The sequence below is a fragment of the Giraffa tippelskirchi genome, chromosome 12 (assembly GCF_054371585.1).
Source record: "Giraffa tippelskirchi isolate mGirTip1 chromosome 12, T2T-mGirTip1v1.2.pri, whole genome shotgun sequence".
Lineage (NCBI taxonomy): Eukaryota > Metazoa > Chordata > Mammalia > Artiodactyla > Giraffidae > Giraffa > Giraffa tippelskirchi.
In genome coordinates this window covers 65821236-65843222 of record NC_137286.1, presented here as the reverse complement: position 1 = coordinate 65843222, position 21987 = coordinate 65821236, and the positions used below count along the sequence as shown (strand labels likewise).

At 54.9% G+C, this 21987-nt stretch overlaps 1 protein-coding gene and 1 long non-coding RNA gene across 2 annotated transcripts in view; one reads left to right on the top strand and one right to left on the bottom strand.

The window, feature by feature from the left end:
* Window positions 1–21987, bottom strand: part of LOC145530002 (uncharacterized) — a 1493464-nt gene that overhangs the window by 747930 nt on the left and 723547 nt on the right. Inside the window, exons 84-86 of the long non-coding RNA XR_014071397.1 lie at window positions 19276–19387; window positions 11627–11738; window positions 3975–4086 (exon numbers count right to left, since the gene is read on the bottom strand). This is a non-coding gene — a long non-coding RNA (uncharacterized LOC145530002). The remainder of the gene's footprint in view (window positions 1–3974; window positions 4087–11626; window positions 11739–19275; window positions 19388–21987) is intronic.
* Window positions 134–3307, top strand: LOC145529940 (uncharacterized). The gene is made up of 3 exons (XM_081550711.1): window positions 134–303; window positions 703–1015; window positions 1266–3307. The coding sequence occupies exons 1-3, from the start codon at window positions 169–171 to the stop codon at window positions 1901–1903; spliced, it is 1086 nt and encodes a 361-aa protein (XP_081406837.1). The 5' UTR covers window positions 134–168; the 3' UTR covers window positions 1904–3307.

Genomic DNA, 21987 nt, shown 5'->3' with positions numbered 1-21987 from the left:
CAGTCAGAAACCCAGAGATTCCCTTGGGAAGTTTTGGGGAAGGGACCTCAGCACGAACCCCAGGAAATGATGTCACCGGCCGGCAACAGAACCCAACAGAACCCGCAACCCGGGTATCCAGGCCTCCAGAGCGGAGAGGAGCCCCCAGCCAGATCACTTGCTGCCAGGATGTTCTGCTGTTTGCCCCTGCCCAGAGGCCGGGGCCTCAGGAGAGGTCACAGGCAGTGTGCGTGGGCACCCTGTCAACGTTGGCTCAGGGCACCCCCGAGAGGCCTCTGGCCCTTTGCCCGGAGAAACAGAAAGGTAACACGGGGAGCCCCAGGCCGGGCCAGCCCACCTCTCCCATGCCACCCGGAAACACCGGGTCCTTTGCCTGTGTGTGTGGATGCGGGTTTCTCGGGGTGTGTCTCCCTCAAGGAAGCCCAGGCGGATGTGGGGTCAGAAGCCTGCGGGCAAGTTGTGTCCACACCCCAGGGGAGAGCAGGCTGGCTGGGATGGGGAGAGTGCGGGCAGCGCCGGCCGCCCAGGCTGGCCTCACACCCTCAGGTGGGTCTCTTTCGTCCCGGGTGGGGATCTGAGCAGACACACGTCTCTGACCCTTCTGGGAAGAGAAGTTCGAGCAGGCAGAAGCAGCGGCTCCACTGGCCAGGCCCAGCTCGGAAAAGTCCCAGCATGGCTGGCTGACAGTCACTGTCGTTGCAGAGCTTCCCACGTGATGAGGCCGAGGACGGGGACACCCCGTCCACCTCCCGGAGGGAGGGGTCGGAGCACCACCCCCCCGCCCCTGAGGCCCAGTGCAGGCTCCAGGTGAGCGTGCCCACGGAGGCATCAGCCCCACCGGGGGCGAAGCGGAGGCGGGGAAGGCCTGCTGCCGAGACACCACACAGGATACACCCGGCGGCCCAGTCTGAGGCTGCCACGGAGCTCAGCACACCCGGCTCCGACCCAGAGTCCCGAGAACCCCAGCCTCTGAGGCAGCAGGAGGACCTGGAGCCCAGCACGCCAGAGCACAGAGGTGAGGACGCTGGGGCTGGTGCACGGGAGTGTGTGGGGAGGGGGTGCTGAGCTACACAGGGACGAGTCCCCGAAAGATGCTGCTGGGCCTGCAGCAAGCGCTGGCCTCACACCCCCACCCCCATCTTGCACACTTCAGTCCCAAAAGACATCCGACCCTGGGTATTCTTTGGGAATCTCTTGGAAGCTTTCTGTCCCGGGATACGCACATGCCAAGGCTGGCCTGTGGGCAAACTTTGCTTCTCCCCCAGCTCTAGCACTGGCCTCCAACTGGAACCAGGCTCCACTTCCCAGACCTGTCCCTACAGAGGTGGTGGCTCCAGGTGCAGGACCCAGGGATCCACCGAGGGCAGATGGAGAACCGAGACTTGCCCTCGCAGAGACACCAGGCCAGCTGGGTTCTGGCCAGCACACCGGGCACATCGGATCTCCGTGCCTGCAGGACCCCCAGCCCCAGGCACTGATGTCCCACCCCCTCAGCCAGAACCTCCACCTCCACGTGCACCTGTACCTGCTCGGGCTTTGGCAGGAGAACCCGAGGCAGAGGAGGAGTCACCGCCTCGGCAGGGAGAGCCTGCCCTGGCTCCCGCGCAACACCCAGACGCCGACGATGACTCACCCACCCCTGCAGGAAGAACGAGCCCCCGCTCTGGACAGAGACCCAGAGCCCTTGCCGGAAACACCACGTCCAGGGGAGCGGTCGGCTCTGCCGCCTCCATCCCTGTCGGCTCACCGTGGACGCTGTCAACTCGGTCTGCCCCCAGGGGACATGGAGTTCCTTTCCCCTGAACTGCTTTGCATTTGGTTTGTTTCCACCTTTCTGGTGATGTTTTATTTTTTGTATGGTTTCCTGTATTTTTGTTGGTTAAGTTGGGAACTTGTTGGTTAAGTTAGTAAACTTTTTCATCATTGTTGCAATTTGGGAACACTGTTGTGTAACTCTGGTGATACTGTGTTACCATCACCACTTTGTGGTTTCAGACCCGTTTGATCTTTATGCCCCACCCCCCAACAAAGCCTGGATTCAAGGCAAGCACGCCCTGTTCATCCCTCCCCCCGATCCTGAACACAATTTCATCTTTTCTTTCTGCATTCCTTCCTATATTCTTGGTGTCCCCAATCAATGACTCTCAGTGAAATGACTGAAGGAGTTTCTTTCGGACTCTCCACCTACTGTAAGACTCCATTGGAGAGTTCTCATTTTTATGTCATTTGAACTAGCCTTTGATAGCTGACAGGACGGTGTACGTCCTTTCAAGATAACATGTGCCAAACGAAGCCCTTTTGGCAAATGCCATCATTATCTCCAGGCAGGCATTGCTGTTTGAAGGGTGACATCTCAGCCAGAAGGCAGAGGCTGAGCTCCTCTTGTTGCACCAGCTCCCAAAAGAAGCCAAGAAAGGGAGCTGGAACAACAAACCACCCCAACGCCCAGGAAAGCGTTCTTCACGACAGAAGGCTAGAAAATGACCCAACAACCTTGTGGCCCAGAACCCCTCTAGAAAAATCACTGTTCCATAAAAAATAGAAACACGTGGGAAGTTCCAAGGAGAGGCAATGCCCATGGCCAGTGTACTTTAGAGACGGCCTGACCGCTCCGGGGAAGACACGCACCAACGGAACCCCTTGGGAAACAGCAGTGAGAGTCCTCACCGTCGTAAGGGTTTCCTCTGGGGACAACCTGCCCTGGGCACCACATGAGGGAGCAGACCAGCTTCTCTTCCTCTGCTCCCACACCATTCACTCATGAAGGCAGCTCAGGTGTTCTCATGCCCTGCCTGCCTGCCTGCCTGCCTGCCAGGCTCATCCGTGAGCTGTGACCACCTCCAGGGCAGGACTCCACCTTCTCCTCTCTGTGTACCGTGAATCTGCACACAGTGGGCTTTCAGAACCTTAGGAGACTTGAGCCATTCCCACTCGAGCCAGAACCCTCCCCAGGAAGGAAAACGGCTGTGGGGTCATTTTGGCCCCAGCACTGGTTCCGAAAGCCTGGCGGCTCCTACAGCCTCTACGGTGTGAAGAGGGAGGTCCCTTTTGACAGAGCTTTCCGGCTGTCAGATCTAAGCTGTTGTTTCACTCTCAGCTGTGTCTCTTCCGTTGCAGCCAGGTGGGCCACGCTGCTCCAAAGGGGCTCACAAGCTGAGTGGCAAGGGAGGTATTGAGAGGACAGGGATGGCTACAACGTGCTGCAAACTGAGTGAGGGTCCCCACAATCCTCAGCAAAGGTCTGTGGTGTGCAAGTGGGGAGTAGAGGGCCCCCAAGTTCCAAAGGAAGGGAGGTACTCGGGAGCTAAAGCCCTTGGCTGCTGTGGTAGCAGCTGCAGATGGCAGCTCGTCCACAGTGCACTTCGAATGAGGTCATATGAGCGGGACTCTGGAAATGGCTCTGAAATCAAGAGAAAGGGGTCAGGGTATGTGGGAATCCGGCGGGGGTGGGGGGTGGATGAAGGAAGGTGTCCTTCCTCTCTCCAGTGCAATTTGGTTTGGTGAGTCTCAAAGCTACCAGATGGCACTTCCCAAGTCAGGCCCCCGCAGGAATCAGGGTGGGCTGCGTGCCTCGGCGCCTGCTACAGGGACAAGCCACACCAGTGGCCTCCCTGAGCTCAAATGGCCGGATCTGGGGGTTCTGTCTGGGTGCACACCTCCTTGCTCTGGCCAAGTTCCCCCCTTCTCTGAGCACCAGCTTCATCCTCTCGAATGAGGACATCGATTGCTACCTTGGCACGTTACTCTCTTCATCCTGTGAAGACTCATTAGGCTTATCCTACAATTACTAGCTGGCCCGAAGAGATATCTCCTGAATCCAGATTAAGCTGGAGTCTCCCAGGCTCATCTGGCATGTCTTCCCTGAAGTCTGCCAAAACCCACACCCTTGCATTTCCAGGGACTCCCCTTAGCCAGCTGGGCAGAAAACCCAGCATGGTTCAAACAAGCTGACAGACAAGCGGGAGAGGACTCACGGGCAGACGGCCTCCCTCAGGTCTCGGGTGGAGCTCTGGGACCACAGCAGCAGCGGGCCATCCCAGCCCCTGGGCTCAGCAGCGCCCTCATTCTCAGGCCGGCGGCTCTGCCCTGAGGGGAGCAGGAAGGTCACCAACTGCCGCAGGCGGACCTCAAGCCCCTCCCACTGCTGGAGCCTGACCTCCCCCGGCCCCACCCCTTCCCCTACCCCAGCAGAACGAGAGCTCGTCTTCCCCTGGCTTCCAAAGTGAGGCCCGGCCCCGGGCCCCGATTGGGCACTGCCCCAGTCCGGAGCCAATCACAGTGGCCAGGGAGGTGGAACGCACCGATTGGCCAGGGCCAGGTCATGTGACCATACTCCCCAGGAAACTCAAATATTACCAAGATTCCCTAACAAACCAATGAACAAAATTATCCAGTAAAGGCAAACCGTACTTTTTAATGAGGCCAATGTCACAGAAAAAAAAAAAAAATCCTTCACAATGAACTGCTCAAGGAAGCTACTAAATAAGCTTTCAGAAAAGTTAAGACGTTTTTTTTTTTTTTTAATAGGGTGACGGAGAGCTATACCTTTCCCATCTATGTGAATTTAGGTTTAAACTAGATTTCCCTCGGCTATTATATAAGACAAAAAACCCCACATCACCCCCTTTCACTCCCCCCACCCCCAAAAAGTGTTTTAGTCTATTGAATTTTTGTGTCCTCAGTTGTGTCTGATTCACGGCAACTCACGAACTCTACACAGCCAGGCTCTTCCGTCCATGGAATTCAGGGCAATTTTTTTCTGTCACAGCAAATGCCCACCCTGGGTGATCCAAAGGCAAGGGCTCAGAGGCTCCTGAGAGACTAACTCCTTTCAGCTGAGCACAGAGCTGGCTCCTCACTGGGATGCCTGTGGCCTGGGGCTCCCAGAGGGGAGAGCAGCACTCGCCCCACCGTGTGGTCACTGCTGGAAGTGCAGGCTGCTCCTCACTCCCCCTTGACAGTGTCCCTGAGGGCAGAACAGTGTGAATCTACTCAAGGTGGAAACGCAAACTCCGATGCAACCAAACTTCCCACAAGGTCTCCAAAACCACTCAGGAACAGGGAATTGGAAACTGCAGGGCATGACATGAATGGAGATGGAGACTTGACACCTTACACCGAGTTCACTTCCAGTTATCCCTAGACAAAGTTTCCATGAAAACTTGTCACAAATCTAGAAGAACAATGAGCAGAAACTGGACACGTGCTTTGAGTCTTCACACACAAAACAAAAAGGCAGCCCACAAAACAACCCAGAGAATACAGTGGACTTTGCAAAATCAAAGATATCTACTGTGGGAAAGACCTCATTACAAAAGCAAAAGACAGGTCATACATCGCGAGACGAATGAGTGGAAACACAAAGCTTCTCAAGGATGTGTCTCCAAACAGACAAAGAACACCAACACGACAAGCCTGTGAAAACTAGGGAAAGGTCTGAAGGGACACCAGACTGAGGAAGACACACACAGAGTATCCCGGATGATGTCCAGCACTGAGGGCCTGAAGAAACAACAGTCTAGTTGCACTCCCTCAGGCCTGTGTGACCCTGGATGAGGCCTCTGTTTCCCGGTGGCTCTGAGAGATGGACAGGGAGGAAGGGGAAGAGAAATCACTTGCATTTCTAATACTCACAGCAAAGTCTTCCAATGAGAAGGGAATTATCACCCCCACTGACAATGCCATTCACTGAAGTGATACCCACGAGTCCATCTAACCCAGAAGGGAAGGAAGGACCTGTTCTCACAAAACGGCGAGAGATGGAAGAAGGAAGATCAAGCCCACACCAACCACTGGAAAGAGAAGCTGTGCTCAGGGCTTGAAAGAATTCCTATTGGGAAAATGATGTCACAGCCCCACAAGGCAATCCACAGCTTCGATGCTATTCCTCCCAAAATGCCAATGCATTTTCGCACCGAACAAAGAATTGCAAAAGGGGTACGGAAACAGAAAAGAGCCTAAATTGTCAATACAATCCGACGAAAAAGCCCCGATACGGACATCCAAGGTTGTGTGAAAGGAAATTAGACGACCAAACTAGGATCCTCAGGAGAGTATCGGAGAAGGCGATGGCGACCCACTCCAGTACTCTTGCCTGGAAAACGCCCTGGACGGAGGAGCCTGGTAGGCTGCAGGCCATGGGGTCGCGCAGAGTCAGACACGACTGAAGTGACTTAGGCGCAGCGGCAGCAGCAGGACAGTATGCTATTGGGAATACAACAACACACACAGATCCAGATCGATGGAATAAAGTTGAGGGTCCAGAAACAAACCCCGGCATCCATGGTCAACTCATCTCTGACACAAAAGGGGAGAATATCCAAATGGGAACAAGAAAGCCTCTTCAATAAATGTCCATGGGAAAACCAGACAGCTACATCTGAAGAACGCTATTGGTTTTGATCTCACACCACCTCAATATCGGGGGAAAACCTCACCCTAAAGACTGATGTCATGAGACAGCTAGAAAGAAGCGTAGGTCAAAGGCTCCTTAACATCAGAGTCTCCTTGCCATTTGCTGGGCGGAGGTAGAAATGGGTCTCTTCAAGTAAGGGAAAGAGGAAAACGAAGTACGCCAATGGGTTTCCATCCAATGGAACCTCTTCACAACAGAGAAGCTAAGCATTCAGAAATGCAAAAGATGGGAAACGGAACATGAGAGACTCCTTGCAAGTGGTGTATCTGAGAAGGGGTTCATATGGAAAGAGACGAAGAATGCACAGCACTCAGATTCCAAGAAACACCACCACCACCCTTGACCCTTCCCCCATGACCAACTCCGACCTAAAGCCTTTCTCTCCCTCTAACCTATCCCTAAAACATAACCCTCATCTAATCATATACATGTGCATTCCTAGCATCCATCCATCCACACACGAGAGAGAAAGAGGAAGACACAGACTGAATCGAGAAGGGAAAAGAGAGGGACACAGACAGAGAGAGACACGGAACCAAAGAGAGGAAAGGAGTCGACGGTCCAGACGTTTCATCAATCTGTCTCGAAGGTAGAAGCAATGACAGCGCCCATCCACCCCAGAAGGGGGAAAAGGACGGAAGGTTTGGAGAGGAAAAGACAAGAACGCAGGGAGACATTAGAAGCTCAGCCACCCGCAGAAGCCGAGCTGGGACACTTGAACAGAATCTCAATGGAAACAGAGGACCAGAAAGTTGGCTACTCTTTTCTATAAGAGAGGGAGACCTTCGAGTCTTCCTTTCGCGCCTCCAACTTGGATGCGGGGTCTCAAAACACTCAGGAGGGGGAGTGCCTTTTCCTGGGTACCACGGCGCATCCAGGCCTCGTTCTGCCCCATTCTGTGCTGTGTCAGCCCTGGATGGAGTCTTTCTTTCTGAAGTCTCAGCGCACAAGCTCCACGTGATATCGGCCCCAGGTGGAAAGGCATGGAGCTGCTCGTAGGCCGACAGACCTAGGAAGCAGATGGGAGAATGACCCCCACTCTCCAGATGGAGAGACTGGGGAAACCCTGAGGGGCATACGCTTGTCCAGGGCCACACCACTTATGAGAAGAAGGAGCCTGGTCTGAGAGCAGCGGGGTCCTCGGAGCTCAGGCCCTGGCTGCACCCAGGCCTCCCCAGGGCTGTGGGCTGGGCTGTGTGGCTGTCACTGTGCCTGCACATGGCCTAACGGGGGTGGTCGAGCAGTCAGAAACCCAGAGATTCACTTGGGAAGTTTTGGGGAAGGGACCTCAGCACGAACCCCAGGAAATGATGTCACCTGCCGGCAACAGAACCCAACAGAACCCGCGACCCGTGTATCCAGGCCTCCAGAGCGGAGAGGAGCCCCCAGCCAGATCACTTGCTGCCAGGATGTTCTGCTGTTTGCCCCTGCCCAGAGGCCGGGGCCTGAGGAGAGCTCACAGGCAGTGTGCGTGGGCACCCTGTCGACGTTGGCTCAGGGCACCCCCGAGAGGCCTCTGGCCCTTTGCCCGGAGAAACAGAAAGGTAACACGGGGAGCCCCAGGCCGGGCCAGCCCACCTCTCCCATGCCACCCGGAAACACCGGGTCCTTTGCCTGTGTGTGTGGATGCGGGTTTCTCGGGGTGTGTCTCCCTCAAGGAAGCCCAGGCGGATGTGGGGTCAGAAGCCTGCGGGCAAGTTGTGTCCACACCCCAGGGGAGAGCAGGCTGGCTGGGATGGGGAGAGTGCGGGCAGCGCCGGCCGCCCAGGCTGGCCTCACACCCTCAGGTGGGTCTCTTTCGTCCCGGGTGGGGATCTGAGCAGACACACGTCTCTGACCCTTCTGGGAAGAGAAGTTCGAGCAGGCAGAAGCAGCGGCTCCACTGGCCAGGCCCAGCTCGGAAAAGTCCCAGCATGGCTGGCTGACGGTCACTGTCGTTGCAGAGCTTCCCACGTGATGAGGCCGAGGACGGGGACACCCCATCCACCTCCCGGAGGGAGGGGTCGGAGCACCACCCCCCCGCCCCTGAGGCCCAGTGCAGGCTCCAGGTGAGCGTGCCCACGGAGGCATCAGCCCCACCGGGGGCGAAGCGGAGGCGGGGAAGGCCTGCTGCCGAGACACCACACAGGATACACCCGGCGGCCCAGTCTGAGGCTGCCACGGAGCTCAGCACACCCGGCTCCGACCCAGAGTCCCGAGAACCCCAGCCTCTGAGGCAGCAGGAGGACCTGGAGCCCAGCACGCCAGAGCACAGAGGTGAGGACGCTGGGGCTGGTGCACGGGAGTGTATGGGGAGGGGGTGCTGAGCTACACAGGGACGAGTCCCCGAAAGATGCTGCTGGGCCTGCAGCAAGCGCTGGCCTCACACCCCCACCCCCTTCTTGCACACTTCAGTCCCAAAAGACATCCGACCCTGGGTATTCTTTGGGAATCTCTTGGAAGCTTTCTGTCCCGGGATACGCACATGCCAAGGCTGGCCTGTGGGCAAACTTTGCTTCTCCCCCAGCTCTAGCACTGGCCTCCAACTGGAACCAGGCTCCACTTCCCAGACCTGTCCCTACAGAGGTGGTGGCTCCAGGTGCAGGACCCAGGGATCCACCGAGGGCAGATGGAGAACCGAGACTTGCCCTCGCAGAGACACCAGGCCAGCTGGGTTCTGGCCAGCACACCGGGCACATCGGATCTCCGTGCCTGCAGGACCCCCAGCCCCAGGCACTGATGTCCCACCCCCTCAGCCAGAACCTCCACCTCCACGTGCACCTGTACCTGCTCGGGCTTTGGCAGGAGAACCCGAGGCAGAGGAGGAGTCACCGCCTCGGCAGGGAGAGCCTGCCCTGGCTCCCGCGCAACACCCAGACGCCGACGATGACTCACCCACCCCTGCAGGAAGAACGAGCCCCCGCTCTGGACAGAGACCCAGAGCCCTTGCCGGAAACACCACGTCCAGGGGAGCGGTCGGCTCTGCCGCCTCCATCCCTGTCGGCTCACCGTGGACGCTGTCAACTCGGTCTGCCCCCAGGGGACATGGAGTTCCTTTCCCCTGAACTGCTTTGCATTTGGTTTGTTTCCACCTTTCTGGTGATGTTTTATTTTTTGTATGGTTTCCTGTATTTTTGTTGGTTAAGTTGGGAACTTGTTGGTTAAGTTAGTAAACTTTTTCATCATTGTTGCAATTTGGGAACACTGTTGTGTAACTCTGGTGATACTGTGTTACCATCACCACTTTGTGGTTTCAGACCCGTTTGATCTTTATGCCCCACCCCCCAACAAAGCCTGGATTCAAGGCAAGCACGCCCTGTTCATCCCTCCCCCCGATCCTGAACACAATTTCATCTTTTCTTTCTGCATTCCTTCCTATATTCTTGGTGTCCCCAATCAATGACTCTCAGTGAAATGACTGAAGGAGTTTCTTTCGGACTCTCCACCTACTGTAAGACTCCATTGGAGAGTTCTCATTTTTATGTCATTTGAACTAGCCTTTGATAGCTGACAGGACGGTGTACGTCCTTTCAAGATATCATGTGCCAAACGAAGCCCTTTTGGCAAATGCCATCATTATCTCCAGGCAGGCATTGCTGTTTGAAGGGTGACATCTCAGCCAGAAGGCAGAGGCTGAGCTCCTCTTGTTGCACCAGCTCCCAAAAGAAGCCAAGAAAGGGAGCTGGAACAACAAACCACCCCAACGCCCAGGAAAGCGTTCTTCACGACAGAAGGCTAGAAAATGACCCAACAACCTTGTGGCCCAGAACCCCTCTAGAAAAATCACTGTTCCATAAAAAAGAGAAACACGTGGGAAGTTCCAAGGAGAGGCAATGCCCATGGCCAGTGTACTTTAGAGACGGCCTGACCGCTCCGGGGAAGACACGCACCGACGGAACCCCTTGGGAAACAGCAGTGAGAGTCCTCACCGTCGTAAGGGTTTCCTCTGGGGACAACCTGCCCTGGGCACCACATGAGGGAGCAGACCGGCTTCTCTTCCTCTGCCCCCACACCATTCACTCATGAAGGCAGCCCAGGAGTTCTCATGCCCTGCCTGCCTGCCTGCCTGCCTGGCTCATCCGTGAGCTGTGACCACCTCCAGGGCAGGACTCCACCTTCTCCTCTCTGTGTACCGTGAATCTGCACACAGTGGGCTTTCAGAACCTTAGGAGACTTGAGCCATTCCCACTCGAGCCAGAACCCTCCCCAGGAAGGAAAACGGCTGTGGAGTCATTTTGGCCCCAGCACTGGTTCCGAAAGCCTGGCGGCTCCTACAGCCTCTACGGTGTGAAGAGGGAGGTCCCTTTTGACAGAGCTTTCTGGCTGTCAGATCTAAGCTGTTGTTTCACTGTCAGCTGTGTCTCTTCCGTTGCAGCCAGGTGGGCCACGCTGCTCCAAAGGGGCTCACAAGCTGAGTGGCAAGGGAGGTATTGAGAGGACAGGGATGGCTACAACGTGCTGCAAACTGAGTGAGGGTCCCCACAATCCTCAGCAAAGGTCTATGGTGTGCAAGTGGGGAGTAGAGGGCCCCCAAGTTCCAAAGGAAGGGAGGTACTCGGGAGCTAAAGCCCTTGGCTGCTGTGGTAGCAGCTGCAGATGGCAGCTCGTCCACAGTGCACTTCGAATGAGGTCATATGAGCGGGACTCTGGAAATGGCTCCGAAATCAAGAGAAAGGGGTCAGGGTATGTGGGAATCCGGCGGGGGTGGGGGGTGGATGAAGGAAGGTGTCCTTCCTCTCTCCAGTGCAATTTGGTTTGGTGAGTCTCAAAGCTACAAGATGGCACTTCCCAAGTCAGGCCCCCGCAGGAATCAGGGTGGGCTGCGTGCCTCGGCCCCTGCCACAGGGACAAGCCACACCAGTGGCCTCCCTGAGCTCAAATGGCCGGATCTGGGGGTTCTGTCTGGGTGCACACCTCCTTGCTCTGGCCAAGTTCCCCCCTTCTCTGAGCACCAGCTTCATCCTCTCGAATGAGGACATCGATTGCTACCTTGGCACGTTACTCTCTTCATCCTGTGAAGACTCATTAGGCTTATCCTACAATTACTAGCTGGCCCGAAGAGATATCTCCTGAATCCAGATTAAGCTGGAGTCTCCCAGGCTCATCTGGCATGTCTTCCCTGAAGTCTGCCAAAACCCACACCCTTGCATTTCCAGGGACTCCCCTTAGCCAGCTGGGCAGAAAACCCAGCATGGTTCAAACAAGCTGACAGACAAGCGGGAGAGGACTCACGGGCAGACGGCCTCCCTCAGGTCTCGGGTGGAGCTCTGGGACCACAGCAGCAGCGGGCCATCTCAGCCCCTGGGCTCAGCAGCGCCCTCATTCTCAGGCCGGCGGCTCTGCCCTGAGGGGAGCAGGAAGGTCACCAACTGCCGCAGGCGGACCTCAAGCCCCTCCCACTGCTGGAGCCTGACCTCCCCCGGCCCCACCCCTTCCCCTACCCCAGCAGGACGAGAGCTCGTCTTCCCCTGGCTTCCAACGTGAGGCCCGGCCCTGGGCCCCGATTGGGCACTGCCCCAGTCCGGAGCCAATCACAGTGGCCAGGGAGGTGGAACGCACCGATTGGCCAGGGCCAGGTCATGTGACCATACTCCCCAGGAAACTCAAATATTACCAAGATTCCCTAACAAACCAATGAACAAAATTATCCAGTAAAGGCAAACCGTACTTTTTAATGAGGCCAATGTCAAAGAAAAAAAAAAATCCTTCACAATGAACTGCTCAAGGAAGCTACTAAATAAGCTTTCAGAAAAGTTAAGACTTTTTTTTTTTTTAATAGGGTGACGGAGAGCTATACCTTTCCCATCTATGTGAATTTAGGTTTAAACTAGATTTCCCTCGGCTATTATATAAGACAAAAAACCCCACATCACCCCCTTTCACTCCCCCCACCCCCAAAAAGTGTTTTAGTCTATTGAATTTTTGTGTCCTCAGTTGTGTCTGATTCACGGCAACTCACGAACTCTACACAGCCAGGCTCTTCCGTCCATGGAATTCAGGGCAATTTTTTCTGTCACAGCAAATGCCCACCCTGGGTGATCCAAAGGCAAGGGCTCAGAGGCTCCTGAGAGACTAACTCCTTTCAGCTGAGCACAGAGCTGGCTCCTCACTGGGATGCCTGTGGCCTGGGGCTCCCAGAGGGGAGAGCAGCACTCGCCCCACCGTGTGGTCACTGCTGGAAGTGCAGGCTGCTCCTCACTCCCCCTTGACAGTGTCCCTGAGGGCAGAACAGTGTGAATCTACTCAAGGTGGAAACGCAAACTCCGATGCAACCAAACTTCCCACAAGGTCTCCAAAACCACTCAGGAACAGGGAATTGGAAACTGCAGGGCATGACATGAATGGAGATGGAGACTTGACACCTTACACCGAGTTCACTTCCAGTTATGCCTAGACAAAGTTTCCATGAAAACTTGTCACAAATCTAGAAGAACAATGAGCAGAAACCGGACATGTGCTTTGAGTCTTCACACACAAAACAAAAAGGCAGCCCACAAAACAACCCAGAGAATACAGTGGACTTTGCAAAATCAAAGATATCTACTGTGGGAAAGACCTCATTACAAAAGCAAAAGACAGGTCATACATCGCGAGACGAATGAGTGGAAACACAAAGCTTCTCAAGGATGTGTCTCCAAACAGACAAAGAACACCAACACGACAAGCCTGTGAAAACTAGGGAAAGGTCTGAAGGGACAGCAGACTGAGGAAGACACACACAGAGTATCCCGGATGATGTCCAGCACTGAGGGCCTGAAGAAACAACAGTCTAGTTGCACTCCCTCAGGCCTGTGTGACCCTGGATGAGGCCTCTGTTTCCCGGTGGCTCTGAGAGATGGACAGGGAGGAAGGGGAAGAGAAATCACTTGCATTTCTAATACTCACAGCAAAGTCTTCCAATGAGAAGGGAATTATCACCCCCACTGACAATGCCATTCACTGAAGTGATACCCACGAGTCCATCTAACCCAGAAGGGAAGGAAGGACCTGTTCTCACAAAACGGCGAGAGATGGAAGAAGGAAGATCAAGCCCACACCAACCACTGGAAAGAGAAGCTGTGCTCAGGGCTTGAAAGAATTCCTATTGGGAAAATGATGTCACAGCCCCACAAGGCAATCCACAGCTTCGATGCTATTCCTCCCAAAATGCCAATGCATTTTCGCACCGAACAAAGAATTGCAAAAGGGGTACGGAAACAGAAAAGAGCCTAAATTGTCAATACAATCCGACGAAAAAGCCCCGATACGGACATCCAAGGTTGTGTGAAAGGAAATTAGACGACCAAACTAGGATCCTCAGGAGAGTATCGGAGAAGGCGATGGCGACCCACTCCAGTACTCTTGCCTGGAAAACGCCCTGGACGGAGGAGCCTGGTAGGCTGCAGGCCATGGGGTCGCGCAGAGTCAGACACGACTGAAGTGACTTAGGCGCAGCGGCAGCAGCAGGACAGTATGCTATTGGGAATACAACAACACACACAGATCCAGATCGATGGAATAAAGTTGAGGGTCCAGAAACAAACCCCGGCATCCATGGTCAACTCATCTCTGACACAAAAGGGGAGAATATCCAAATGGGAACAAGAAAGCCTCTTCAATAAATGTCCATGGGAAAACCAGACAGCTACATCTGAAGAACGCTATTGGTTTTGATCTCACACCACCTCAATATCGGGGAAAAACCTCACCCTAAAGACTGATGTCATGAGATAGCTAGAAAGAAGCGTAGGTCAAAGGCTCCTTAACATCAGAGTCTCCTTGCCATTTGCTGGGCCGAGGTAGAAATGGGTCTCTTCAAGTAAGGGAAAGAGGAAAACGAAGTACGCCAATGGGTTTCCATCCAATGGAACCTCTTCACAACAGAGAAGCTAAGCATTCAGAAATGCAAAAGATAGGAAACGGAACATGAGAGACTCCTTGCAAGTGGTGTATCTGAGAAGGGGTTCATATGGAAAGAGACGAAGAACGCACAGCACTCAGATTCCAAGAAACACCACCACCACCCTTGACCCTTCCCCCATGACCAACTCCGACCTAAAGCCTTTCTCTCCCTCTAACCTATCCCTAAAACATAACCCTCATCTAATCATATACATGTGCATTCCTAGCATCCATCCATCCACACACGAGAGAGAAAGAGGAAGACACAGACTGAATCGAGAAGGGAAAAGAGAGGGACACAGCCAGAGAGAGACACGGAACCAAAGAGAGGAAAGGAGTCGATGGTCCAGACGTTTCATCAATCTGTCTCGAAGGTAGAAGCAATGACAGCGCCCATCCACCCCAGAAGGGGGAAAAGGACGGAAGGTTTGGAGAGGAAAAGACAAGAACGCAGGGAGCCATTAGAAGCTCAGCCACCCGCAGAAGCCGAGCTGGGACACTTGAACAGAATCTCAATGGAAACAGAGGACCAGAAAGTTGGCTACTCTTTTCTATAAGAGAGGGAGACCTTCGAGTCTTCCTTTCGGTCCTCCAACTTGGATGCGGGGTCTCAAAACACTCAGGAGGGGGAGTGCCTTTTCCTGGGTACCACGGCGCATCCAGGCCTCGTTCTGCCCCATTCTGTGCTGTGTCAGCCCTGGATGGAGTCTTTCTTTCTGAAGTCTCAGCGCACAAGCTCCACGTGATATCGGCCCCAGGTGGAAAGGCATGGAGCTGCTCGTAGGCCGACAGACCTAGGAAGCAGATGGGAGAATGACCCCCACTCTGCAGATGGAGAGACTGGGGAAACCCTGAGGGGCATACGCTTGTCCAGGGCCACACCACTTATGAGAAGAAGGAGCCTGGTCTGAGAGCAGCGGGGTCCTCGGAGCTCAGGCCCTGGCTGCACCCAGGCCTCCCCAGGGCTGTGGGCTGGGCTGTGTGGCTGTCACTGTGCCTGCACATGGCCTAAGGGGGGTGGTCGAGCAGTCAGAAACCCAGAGATTCCCTTGGGAAGTTTTGGGGAAGGGACCTCAGCACGAACCCCAGGAAATGATGTCACCTGCCGGCAACAGAACCCAACAGAACCCGCAACCCGGGTATCCAGGCCTCCAGAGCGGAGAGGAGCCCCCAGCCAGATCACTTGCTGCCAGGATGTTCTGCTGTTTGCCCCTGCCCAGAGGCCGGGGCCTGAGGAGAGCTCACAGGCAGTGTGCGTGGGCACCCTGTCGACGTTGGCTCAGGGCACCCCCGAGAGGCCTCTGGCCCTTTGCCCGGAGAAACAGAAAGGTAACACGGGGAGCCCCAGGCCGGGCCAGCCCACCTCTCCCATGCCACCCGGAAACACCGGGTCCTTTGCCTGTGTGTGTGGATGCGGGTTTCTCGGGGTGTGTCTCCCTCAAGGAAGCCCAGGCGGATGTGGGGTCAGAAGCCTGCGGGCAAGTTGTGTCCACACCCCAGGGGAGAGCAGGCTGGCTGGGATGGGGAGAGTGCGGGCAGCGCCGGCCGCCCAGGCTGGCCTCACACCCTCAGGTCGGTCTCTTTCGTCCCGGGTGGGGATCTGAGCAGACACACGTCTCTGACCCTTCTGGGAAGAGAAGTTCGAGCAGGCAGAAGCAGCGGCTCCACTGGCCAGGCCCAGCTCGGAAAAGTCCCAGCATGGCTGGCTGACGGTCACTGTCGCTGCAGAGCTTCCCACGTGATGAGGCCGAGGACGGGGACACCCCGTCCACCTCCCGGAGGGAGGGGTCGGAGCACCACCCCCCCGCCCCTGAGGCCCAGTGCAGGCTCCAGGTGAGCGTGCCCACGGAGGCATCAGCCCCACCGGGGGCGAAGCAGAGGCGGGGAAGGCCTGCTGCCGAGACACCACACAGGATACACCCGGCGGCCCAGTCTGAGGCTGCCACGGAGCTCAGCACACCCGGCTCCGACCCAGAGTCCCGAGAACCCCAGCCTCTGAGGCAGCAGGAGGACCTGGAGCCCAGCACGCCAGAGCACAGAGGTGAGGACGCTGGGGCTGGTGCACGGGAGTGTGTGGGGAGGGGGTGCTGAGCTACACAGGGACGAGTCCCCGAAAGATGCTGCTGGGCCTGCAGCAAGCGCTGGCCTCACACCCCCACCCCCATCTTGCACACTTCAGTCCCAAAAGACATCCGACCCTGGGTATTCTTTGGGAATCTCTTGGAAGCTTTCTGTCCCGGGATACGCACATGCCAAGGCTGGCCTGTGGGCAAACTTTGCTTCTCCCCCAGCTCTAGCACTGGCCTCCAACTGGAACCAGGCTCCACTTCCCAGACCTGTCCCTACAGAGGTGGTGGCTCCAGGTGCAGGACCCAGGGATCCACCGAGGGCAGATGGAGAACCGAGACTTGCCCTCGCAGAGACACCAGGCCAGCTGGGTTCTGGCCAGCACACCGGGCACATCGGATCTCCGTGCCTGCAGGACCCCCAGCCCCAGGCACTGATGTCCCACCCCCTCAGCCAGAACCTCCACCTCCACGTGCACCTGTACCTGCTCGGGCTTTGGCAGGAGAACCCGAGGCAGAGGAGGAGTCACCGCCTCGGCAGGGAGAGCCTGCCCTGGCTCCCGCGCAACACCCAGACGCCGACGATGACTCACCCACCCCTGCAGGAAGAACGAGCCCCCGCTCTGGACAGAGACCCAGAGCCCTTGCCGGAAACACCACGTCCAGGGGAGCGGTCGGCTCTGCCGCCTCCATCCCTGTCGGCTCACCGTGGACGCTGTCAACTCGGTCTGCCCCCAGGGGACATGGAGTTCCTTTCCCCTGAACTGCTTTGCATTTGGTTTGTTTCCACCTTTCTGGTGATGTTTTATTTTTTGTATGGTTTCCTGTATTTTTGTTGGTTAAGTTGGGAACTTGTTGGTTAAGTTAGTAAACTTTTTCATCATTGTTGCAATTTGGGAACACTGTTGTGTAACTCTGGTGATACTGTGTTACCATCACCACTTTGTGGTTTCAGACCCGTTTGATCTTTATGCCCCACCCCCCAACAAAGCCTGGATTCAAGGCAAGCACGCCCTGTTCATCCCTCCCCCCGATCCTGAACACAATTTCATCTTTTCTTTCTGCATTCCTTCCTATATTCTTGGTGTCCCCAATCAATGACTCTCAGTGAAATGACTGAAGGAGTTTCTTTCGGACTCTCCACCTACTGTAAGACTCCATTGGAGAGTTCTCATTTTTATGTCATTTGAACTAGCCTTTGATAGCTGACAGGACGGTGTACGTCCTTTCAAGATATCATGTGCCAAACGAAGCCCTTTTGGCAAATGCCATCATTATCTCCAGGCAGGCATTGCTGTTTGAAGGGTGACATCTCAGCCAGAAGGCAGAGGCTGAGCTCCTCTTGTTGCACCAGCTCCCAAAAGAAGCCAAGAAAGGGAGCTGGAACAACAAACCACCCCAACGCCCAGGAAAGCGTTCTTCACGACAGAAGGCTAGAAAATGACCCAACAACCTTGTGGCCCAGAACCCCTCTAGAAAAATCACTGTTCCATAAAAAAGAGAAACACGTGGGAAGTTCCAAGGAGAGGCAATGCCCATGGCCAGTGTACTTTAGAGACGGCCTGACCGCTCCGGGGAAGACACGCACCGACGGAACCCCTTGGGAAACAGCAGTGAGAGTCCTCACCGTCGTAAGGGTTTCCTCTGGGGACAACCTGCCCTGGGCACCACATGAGGGAGCAGACCGGCTTCTCTTCCTCTGCCCCCACACCATTCACTCATGAAGGCAGCTCAGGTGTTCTCATGCCCTGCCTGCCTGCCTGCCTGCCTGCCTGGCTCATCCGTGAGCTGTGACCACCTCCAGGGCAGGACTCCACCTTCTCCTCTCTGTGTACCGTGAATCTGCACACAGTGGGCTTTCAGAACCTTAGGAGACTTGAGCCATTCCCACTCGAGCCAGAACCCTCCCCAGGAAGGAAAACGGCTGTGGAGTCATTTTGGCCCCAGCACTGGTTCCGAAAGCCTGGCGGCTCCTACAGCCTCTACGGTGTGAAGAGGGAGGTCTCTTTTGACAGAGCTTTCCGGCTGTCAGATCTAAGCTGTTGTTTCACTGTCAGCTGTGTCTCTTCCGTTGCAGCCAGGTGGGCCACGCTGCTCCAAAGGGGCTCACAAGCTGAGTGGCAAGGGAGGTATTGAGAGGACAGGGATGGCTACAACGTGCTGCAAACTGAGTGAGGGTCCCCACAATCCTCAGCAAAGGTCTGTGGTGTGCAAGTGGGGAGTAGAGGGCCCCCAAGTTCCAAAGGAAGGGAGGTACTCGGGAGCTGAAGCCCTTGGCTGCTGTGGTAGCAGCTGCAGATGGCAGCTCGTCCACAGTGCACTTCGAATGAGGTCATATGAGCGGGACTCTGGAAATGGCTCCGAAGTCAAGAGAAAGGGGTCAGGGTATGTGGGAATCCGGCGGGGGTGGGGGGTGGATGAAGGAAGGTGTCCTTCCTCTCTCCAGTGCAATTTGGTTTGGTGAGTCTCAAAGCTACCAGATGGCACTTCCCAAGTCAGGCCCCCGCAGGAATCAGGGTGGGCTGCGTGCCTCGGCGCCTGCTACAGGGACAAGCCACACCAGTGGCCTCCCTGAGCTCAAATGGCCGGATCTGGGGGTTCTGTCTGGGTGCACACCTCCTTGCTCTGGCCAGGTTCCCCCCTTCTCTGAGCACCAGCTTCATCCTCTCGAATGAGAACATCGATTGCTACCTTGGCACGTTACTCTCTTCATCCTGTGAAGACTCATTAGGCTTATCCTACAATTACTAGCTGGCCCGAAGAGATATCTCCTGAATCCAGATTAAGCTGGAGTCTCCCAGGCTCATCTGGCATGTCTTCCCTGAAGTCTGCCAAAACCCACACCCTTGCATTTCCAGGGACTCCCCTTAGCCAGCTGGGCAGAAAACCCAGCATGGTTCAAACAAGCTGACAGACAAGCGGGAGAGGACTCACGGGCAGACGGCCTCCCTCAGGTCTCGGGTGGAGCTCTGGGACCACAGCAGCAGCGGGCCATCCCAGCCCCTGGGCTCAGCAGCGCCCTCATTCTCAGGCCGGCGGCTCTGCCCTGAGGGGAGCAGGAAGGTCACCAACTGCCGCAGGCGGACCTCAAGCCCCTCCCACTGCTGGAGCCTGACCTCCCCTGGCCCCACCCCTTCCCCTACCCCAGCAGGACGAGAGCTCGTCTTCCCCTGGCTTCCAACGTGAGGCCCGGCCCCGGGCCCCGATTGGGCACTGCCCCAGTCCGGAGCCAATCACAGTGGCCAGGGAGGTGGAACACACCGATTGGCCAGGGCCAGGTCATGTGACCATACTCCCCAGGAAACTCAAATATTACCAAGATTCCCTAACAAACCAAATGAACAAAATTATCCAGTAAAGGCAAACCGTACTTTTTAATGAGGCCAATGTCACAGAAAAAAAAAAAAAATCCTTCACAATGAACTGCTCAAGGAAGCTACTAAATAAGCTTTCAGAAAAGTTAAGACGTTTTTTTTTTTTTTTTTAATAGGGTGACGGAGAGCTATACCTTTCCCATCTATGTGAATTTAGGTTTAAACTAGATTTCCCTCGGCTATTATATAAGACAAAAAACCCCACATCACCCCCTTTCACTCCCCCCACCCCCAAAAAGTGTTTTAGTCTATTGAATTTTTGTGTCCTCAGTTGTGTCTGATTCACGGCAACTCACGAACTCTACACAGCCAGGCTCTTCCGTCCATGGAATTCAGGGCAATTTTTTCTGTCACAGCAAATGCCCACCCTGGGTGATCCAAAGGCAAGGGCTCAGAGGCTCCTGAGAGACTAACTCCTTTCAGCTGAGCACAGAGCTGGCTCCTCACTGGGATGCCTGTGGCCTGGGGCTCCCAGAGGGGAGAGCAGCACTCGCCCCACCGTGTGGTCACTGCTGGAAGTGCAGGCTGCTCCTCACTCCCCCTTGACAGTGTCCCTGAGGGCAGAACAGTGTGAATCTACTCAAGGTGGAAACGCAAACTCCGATGCAACCAAACTTCCCACAAGGTCTCCAAAACCACTCAGGAACAGGGAATTGGAAACTGCAGGGCATGACATGAATGGAGATGGAGACTTGACACCTTACACCGAGTTCACTTCCAGTTATCCCTAGACAAAGTTTCCATGAAAACTTGTCACAAATCTAGAAGAACAATGAGCAGAAACCGGACACGTGCTTTGAGTCTTCACACACAAAACAAAAAGGCAGCCCACAAAACAACCCAGAGAATACAGTGGACTTTGCAAAATCAAAGATATCTACTGTGGGAAAGACCTCATTACAAAAGCAAAAGACAGGTCATACATCGCGAGACGAATGAGTGGAAACACAAAGCTTCTCAAGGATGTGTCTCCAAACAGACAAAGAACACCAACACGACAAGCCTGTGAAAACTAGGGAAAGGTCTGAAGGGACAGCAGACTGAGGAAGACACACACAGAGTATCCCGGATGATGTCCAGCACTGAGGGCCTGAAGAAACAACAGTCTAGTTGCACTCCCTCAGGCCTGTGTGACCCTGGATGAGGCCTCTGTTTCCCGGTGGCTCTGAGAGATGGACAGGGAGGAAGGGGAAGAGAAATCACTTGCATTTCTAATACTCACAGCAAAGTCTTCCAATGAGAAGGGAATTATCACCCCCACTGACAATGCCATTCACTGAAGTGATACCCACGAGTCCATCTAACCCAGAAGGGAAGGAAGGACCTGTTCTCACAAAACGGCGAGAGATGGAAGAAGGAAGATCAAGCCCACACCAACCACTGGAAAGAGAAGCTGTGCTCAGGGCTTGAAAGAATTCCTATTGGGAAAATGATGTCACAGCCCCACAAGGCAATCCACAGCTTCGATGCTATTCCTCCCAAAATGCCAATGCATTTTCTCACCGAACAAAGAATTGCAAAAGGGGTACGGAAACAGAAAAGAGCCTAAATTGTCAATACAATCCGACGAAAAAGCCCCGATACGGACATCCAAGGTTGTGTGAAAGGAAATTAGACGACCAAACTAGGATCCTCAGGAGAGTATCGGAGAAGGCGATGGCGACCCACTCCAGTACTCTTGCCTGGAAAACGCCCTGGACGGAGGAGCCTGGTAGGCTGCAGGCCATGGGGTCGCGCAGAGTCAGACACGACTGAAGTGACTTAGGCGCAGCGGCAGCAGCAGGACAGTATGCTATTGGGAATACAACAACACACACAGATCCAGATCGATGGAATAAAGTTGAGGGTCCAGAAACAAACCCCGGCATCCATGGTCAACTCATCTCTGACACAAAAGGGGAGAATATCCAAATGGGAACAAGAAAGCCTCTTGAATAAATGTCCATGGGAAAACCAGACAGCTACATCTGAAGAACGCTATTGGTTTTGATCTCACACCACCTCAATATCGGGGAAAAACCTCACCCTAAAGACTGATGTCATGAGACAGCTAGAAAGAAGCGTACGTCAAAGGCTCATTAACATCAGAGTCTCCTTGCCATTTGCTGGGCGGAGGTAGAAATGGGTCTCTTCAAGTAAGGGAAAGAGGAAAACGAAGTACGCCAATGGGTTTCCATCCAATGGAACCTCTTCACAACAGAGAAGCTAAGCATTCAGAAATGCAAAAGATAGGAAACGGAACATGAGAGACTCCTTGCAAGTGGTGTATCTG

What these genes read in the sequence shown, in the direction of transcription:
- LOC145529940 (XM_081550711.1), top strand. Translation starts at nt 169, where the DNA reads ATGTTCTGCTGTTTGCCCCTGCCCAGAGGCCGGGGCCTCAGGAGAGGT. An exon ending in TTGCCCGGAGAAACAGAAAG is followed by an intron (nt 304 to 702) that starts GTAACACGGGGA and finishes CTGTCGTTGCAG; the next exon opens with AGCTTCCCACGTGATGAGGC. An exon ending in CAGCACGCCAGAGCACAGAG is followed by an intron (nt 1,016 to 1,265) that starts GTGAGGACGCTG and finishes CTTCTCCCCCAG; the next exon opens with CTCTAGCACTGGCCTCCAAC.